General features: G+C 58.2%; 1 protein-coding gene across 1 annotated transcript in view; it reads left to right on the forward strand.

Annotated features, from left to right (window-relative positions):
* The window catches only part of PTSG_12789 (uncharacterized protein), a 10428-nt gene extending 4100 nt beyond the window's left edge, over window positions 1-6328 (forward strand). Inside the window, exons 4-13 of the mRNA XM_004990094.1 lie at window positions 89-303; window positions 595-865; window positions 1139-1486; window positions 1757-3059; window positions 3409-3813; window positions 4226-4524; window positions 4721-5269; window positions 5486-5590; window positions 5693-5808; window positions 5976-6328. Coding sequence (XP_004990151.1) covers window positions 89-303; window positions 595-865; window positions 1139-1486; window positions 1757-3059; window positions 3409-3813; window positions 4226-4524; window positions 4721-5269; window positions 5486-5590; window positions 5693-5808; window positions 5976-6291 — 3927 coding nt within the window. The 3' untranslated portion in view covers window positions 6292-6328. The remainder of the gene's footprint in view (window positions 1-88; window positions 304-594; window positions 866-1138; window positions 1487-1756; window positions 3060-3408; window positions 3814-4225; window positions 4525-4720; window positions 5270-5485; window positions 5591-5692; window positions 5809-5975) is intronic.
* Window positions 6329-6372: the final 44 nt, after the last annotated feature.

Genomic DNA, 6372 nt, shown 5'->3' on the forward strand with positions numbered 1-6372 from the left:
CACACACACACCCGCCCCTCCGCAACACTCGTAATCACCATCTCATCATCCCATTCCTCCTCCCCCCCCCCCTTCACGCCAACGGCAGGTGCTTGCGTCTCAGCTCATTGCGCTACAGCAGCGCTTCGAGGCCCTCAATGCTCCCGCTCGCATTCCCCTCATGCACGAGAAGCTCTCTGTGCTCTCCACAAACGTCGCCAATGCCTTTGCATATACGCGTGATCCGGCCGATGTGGATGTGCTCGGTGATGTGTCTGCTCTGCACACAGCATTATCTGCGTTACCCAAAGACCAGGCAGCAAGGTTCGCTTCGCCGCTATGTGTGTGTGTGTGTATGTCTGTGTGTCTGTCTGTGTGTCTGTGTGTGTGTGTGTACGTGTCTCTCTCTCGCGTATCTTTTGTGGCAGCATCGTCGACGCCAGAGACACACATGTCTGCATGTGCTCTCCCTCTGCACTCAAATGCACTCCCGCCTCTACACACACACACACACACACACACACACACACACACACACACACACACACACACACACACACACACAAACGCACGCACCACCGCCACCGCCACCGCCTCCTTTGCGCGTGTGTTCAGGGTACGCACGTCATTGCAGGACGTGATTGCACTGGAGACGGAGCGCGACTTTGTCCTGCGCGAAGTTGGACGCATCCTGCAGAACATGATTTCGCTCTGGCGCGACATCAAAGCGCTTCGTGTGTCGCAAGGGTTCACGGGGACCAAGGTGGACCTCAAGTTTGACCGCGTGCCCAACAGCGAGCAGGAGGACGAGCGCCTTCGCCTGCAGTGCCACCGTCGCGCCGTCTTCCACGCCACCGCCCTGCATATCCTCAACACCCTCGACAAGGTGGGGGATGTGGGTGTGCGTGTGTGTGTGTGTGTGTGCGGGGGTGTGCGGGGGTGTGCGGGTGTCTTTCTGTCTGTCTGTCTCTGTCTCTCTGTCTCTCTGCGGCTTGTCTCTCTGTGTGTGCGTGTGGGTGTGTGTGCCTGTGTGAACGTTGGCCTGCGTTGTTGGCCCATGGTGAGGAGTATGACAGCCACTCTGGTGCTGCTCTGTGTGTGTCAGCTCACGAATGCGCAACACCAACGCCGCCTGCTGTGCCTTTTCGGTGCACAACAGCGCTCGGGCGCCAGCAAAACCAGCCAGGGCGCGGGCAGCAGGGGCGAGCGACCTGCTGGCGAACCCGGAGGCAATGATCGAGATGAACAGGGCGTGGACGATGATGACCGCGGTGGCCGTGTCCAAAATAGAGAACAGGCATCGAATGCGAGCGCAGTTGCTGCTGCGCGGGAGTGGGCGGGCGGAGAGGCGGACCGGATCAGCGAGCGAATGGCGCGCAGTTGGGCGCCACCGGGACAGGACACGCTCATCCCCGTGCTGCGCTTTACAGCGCGTATCGCTGACGACGATGAATGCCCTCAATACGAAGTCAACAGGCGCGCAGCTGCCACCAGCCTCAAGGGACACGTACGTCCTTTTCAGGGCTGTTTTCCTGTTTGTGTTTGTGTGTGTGTGTGTGTCTGTGTCTGTCTGTCTGTGGGCCAGTGAGTGATAGGAGTAGGAGGTGCAGGCTGGCGCTTGGCGTTGTGTGAGCTGCAATCACCGCCCTCGCCTTTGGAAGTTTTGCTCCCCTGTTTCACCCTCGCACATCCCTATTCTGCTTCCCCCCCCCCCAAAACGCACACACTCTCTGTCGTCAGCCTAATCAACGCATCATCTCCTGCATTGGTATTGTAGGTGACGGTGTATTGCGTCGACAAGAAGGTTGACCAGGTCCCCATCTCCAACATTGACGGGTCCACCATGACTGCTACGCTCAGCCGTACGCTGTCCCTGCAAGTCCTCTCCCGCCGCACGCCCGTTGTTGCCATCGCCATCCACCTCTCTGCGGCTGCCACCACCCGCCCCGTGTACCTTGGTGGCGTGTACGTCCCTGCCACCCACATTGGGGCGCGGCCGCTGCTGGACGCATCGCGTGCGCAGCCGGCAGAGGTGGAGAGCCACCACCTGTCCCGCCCCGGCGTCGTCGTCGAGGGACACATGCACGACCCCACGTTCTGCAGCGCAACCGTCCACTACACGCTCAGCGTACCCAGCGGCGGCAGCGGCGGCAACAACACTGGTGCCGGTGGCGGTGGTGACGGCAGCGCGCGTGCGGGTGCAGCGGCGCAAGGGGCGAGGCAGCGGCCGTCACCGACAGCAGGCGTGCCTGCAGGCATTACAGACCCAAACGACCCCCGCCAGCCAACCGCCGCCGGTGACGTGGGCGGTGGTGGCGTCGCGCTCCAATCCATGCTGGAGGCGCAGCTGCGGCAACGCCAGCTTGCCGCCAGGCACTTTCGCCTGCACCAATCGCGTGCAGACACGCTGGATCTGCTTGGCAGCCACGCACCGCGGCGAAGCGCTGTTGACGGTGTGACCGCGTTTGGGGGTGGTGACCACGCCCAGGCGCTGGACACGTCGGGCCCGCTGAATGAGAGCGCGTCGCTTGTTCCAACCATTCCTGCTGTGGAGGACCCGCTGCTTGCACGTCTACACAGCCTCGTCCACCTCAACAAAGAGCAGTTTGCCGCCACGCTGGCCCACCTTGCGCGCCTGCACCAGCAGCGGCAACAGCAGGCGAAGGACAAGCCACGCTTGTCTGACGTGGTGTCGGAGGAGGCCCTGCCCTCGTTCAAGTCACTCGGCGCAGCCATCCTCCGCTTCTTCGCCCAGCGCCGCCCACTCCGCCCGCAGCGCGTTCCCCAGCGAGCGGCTGCACGGCTTCAGCCCACGAAGCTCGTCGTGTTTGTCAGGCTCGGGCGCATGTACAACGTACCTGCGTTTGTGGACGCTGGTGGTGCTGGCACGGGTCGTGGCGGTGGTGGCGGAGGTGTTTTGGGGACAAGTGGTGGTGGTGCTGCTGGCGGTGGTGGTGGTCGGCGGCGGCGAGCGCGGCAGGCGACCATGTCTGCGCGCATGGCCACCATGACATCTGGCGATGGGCCATCCGGTGCCAACATCAACGGTGCTGCTTACTCAATCACAGTCTCCTTGCAAGGTGTGTATGTGTGTGTATGTATGTATGTATGTATGTATGTATGTATGTATGTATGTATGTGTGTGTGTGTGTGTGTACGTATGTGTGTGTTTGTGTATGCGTCCTTGTGTGTGTGTGTGTGTGTGTGTTTGTGTATGCGTGCATGTACATGTGTGTATGTACATGTGTGTGTGTGTGTGTGTGTTGGCGTGTCCGTGTCCGTGTGTGCGTTTGGGTGGGTGTGAGTCTGTGTCTGAGCCTTGTGTTGGCATGGATGCCTTCTCCCTCTCGGTCTACCCTTAGTGGCACTTGTACTTATGCCGCCGAATACGAATGTTCATGCATTGTGTTGCTGCTGTTGTTGACACAGGCACGGACCAGACGAGCGGCATCGCCGTCGGACCAAACCCGACGTTCAACGAGGAGATGGAGTTTGCATATCACCCACCACCGCAAGGATCCAAACGGCAAAGCAAGGCTGTACATGGTGTGCATGCCACTGGCGGTAGGCCACACGGCAATGGTGGTGGTGGTGGTGGCAGCGGCAGCGGCATTGCCAGTGGTGGTGCGGGTGGCGATCATCCCACGGAAGACAGTGATGACCATCTTATGATGTCGCTATTTCAGCACGTTGCAAGTGACAGCAACACACCCACATCACGAGTGCTGGTCGCCGTGTTTTCCTTGCCAATGGCAACACTGCTGGCCCAGTCACGCATTCAGGGCACGTTTTCCTTCAGCCTGCCCACTATCTTGCACCGCTTCGATATTCCAGGTGCGTGCATCCGTACCTTGTGCACGCGCACCGTCTATTGGTTGCGCGTGTGTGTGTGTTTCTGTGTCTGTGTGTCTGTGTGTCTGTGTCTGTGTGTGTCTGTGTGTGTACGTGTATTTTTACCTGTGTGTTGTTTACCTGTGTGCTTGTGTGTGTGTGTGTGTGTGTGTATTTTACCTTGTGTGTGTGCTTGTTTCCTGTGTATGTGTGCGTGCCACTACAAGTGCACGTCTCTTCTTCCCTTGTGTTGTGTGGCTCATGCCCACACAGATGTTGCCCAACTTCATCGCACGTTTTCACCGCCCATCCCCCCCCCCTCTCTTCAATCCTCTCACCTTGTTGTGAATGCTCTGCCTGCCGTGTATCTTGTCGTGCTTGCACTTCTGCGTTGTGGCTGATGTGGTTTTCGCAGGGCCTGGGGCTGATGTGCGGTTCTTCAGCATAGATGACGAGGAGCGCGAGATTGACATCCACCCTGCCCCAGTTTCAACGCGACTCGACCGTCTCAAGAACACGCAACCCCCATGTCGCTGTTCCGTGTTTTTGGCCCTCAACCCGCCCGTACGGGTGCCAAACCCCCCGCCAGCTCGCGCATTTTCGCACGAAGATGCTGCTCACATCACCTTTGCATCCAACCTCGTCGCCTCGTTCCAGTCCAAGCACGCAGGCCGCCGATTCCATGCCTGCGCGAACACGCTCACAGGTTACAAGGTATTGATTGGCGCCACACGTTTTCGAAGGAACTTGCCCCACAAACACACACGCACACACACGCACACACGCACACGCACAGGTACACACACATCCCCGCCTCATGTCCTTGTATTCATGTCACCTTCATATGCGTTCGCCCTTGCACTTTCGTTGCTTGTTGCTGATTTGCTTGTTGCATATTATCGTGTGGCAGGTCTTCTTGAACCGCTTCGTGCATCCACAACCCCTTGGCGAGGACGTGCTGCCTGACATCCCCCGTGACGACCTGCTTGCAAGGATGACAGCTCGTGCACGGTTTGTGTCACTTTTGCCACAAGCGGACGTGGCCACCCATCTCGCCGGCACGGGCCAGGACATGTGGGCCACATGTGAGCAGACGCTGCAGCTCGGGGCATGCAATGCACACGAGCGTGCTGTTCTTCTGGCAAACCTGCTGCTGGGCCTTGATGAGCGACTTGCGGCATGGGTTGTGCTCGGTGTCTCCGTCCCCGATGGTCCGACAGCGTTTGTCCTCGCGCAGCTGCCGGTTGGTATGCGGTCAGCTGGAAACAGCAGGGACAGCGATGACAGTGGCAGCGACGACGAGGCCAGCAGTCGACAACAGTCATTGACGAGCGGGAGTGGCACGCTGTTGTTGTGGAGCCCTTCGAGCGGACAGCCCTACGCATGCACAGATACAGCCGTGCCACTGTCCTGCATTGGCACTGTTTTCAATCAATCCAACATTTGGCTCAATCAACAGGTGCGGTGGGGCTCTGTCCTGCGCCCATTTGTGGTGATGAAATGTCATGCTGTCTGCCATACACTGTGCTACCTGACCAGCATGCTGTCTGCCATACACTGTGCTACCTGACCAGCATGCTGTCTTCCCCCGTGTGTGTGTGTGTGTGTGTGTGTGTGTGTGTGTGTGTGTGTGTGTGTGTTGTTTGTGTTTGTGTGTGTGTGTGTGTGATTGAAGGAGTTTGATGATCCGGCGAGGATGACGTTCAATCTGGACTCCAAGCCAGCCTGGCTGCCCATTTTTGGTCAACACCACTTCAGCATCGACCTCGCAACTGCCAAGGTACTCACTCGTGCAAGTGTTTCTTCATCCGTGCTCGTAATATGGAAGATGTATGGAACTTGCCCCTCGGCGCTTACGCTTCTCTGTGTGTGCAAATGACAGAGAGAGGCGGTGCTATTACCGCGTGCTAGTGCTGAGCATGCCAGGCAGATTGACGAGACGTTGGAGCAACTGCTTGTTCGCGAGGTGGAAGGTTGGCGCAAGCGACGAATTACAAGGTGCATCTGATTCCACAAACCAGTCGTTGGTGTTGCCCATGGTGCTTGTAGTACGTTCGATGATTTGTTCTGTTTGTTTGGTTGTTTTTGGGGTTCTGCCCATGCTCCATATTCGTGACAGCTCACACCTTGGTTGTATTCGCATGCTTCCTTTCCTCATGTTGCAGGTGGAACCAGCATGTGGCGCGAGCGCTTCGCACGTCGCTGTCGGCTGCTGAGAAGCTCGTGTTGTTCAACAGCATGACTGTATTGGGAGACAGCTTGCCATCACTGATGCAGGTGCAGCATGCGTACGACGTGCGCGGGTTTGCATTCACGGCACCGCTTGTTCCTGTCACTCAGCTGGTTCAGAGAGTCAAGCTGTCTGGTGTCTGGGACTTTGACGACGCTGTGCAACAACTTGCACTTGCCGTCAGGACTGTTCCTTATCCATGCAATGTCTTTGCCTCCTGGGTGTATATCGTCACCCTAAAGCCGCGTTAGTGCGCCCTGTCGTGTGTGTGTGTGTGTGTGTGTGTGTGTGTGTGTGTGTGTGTGTGTGTGTGTGTGTGTGTGTGTGTGTGT

This window comes from Salpingoeca rosetta (assembly GCF_000188695.1).
Source record: "Salpingoeca rosetta unplaced genomic scaffold supercont1.25, whole genome shotgun sequence".
NCBI lineage: Eukaryota > Choanoflagellata > Craspedida > Salpingoecidae > Salpingoeca > Salpingoeca rosetta.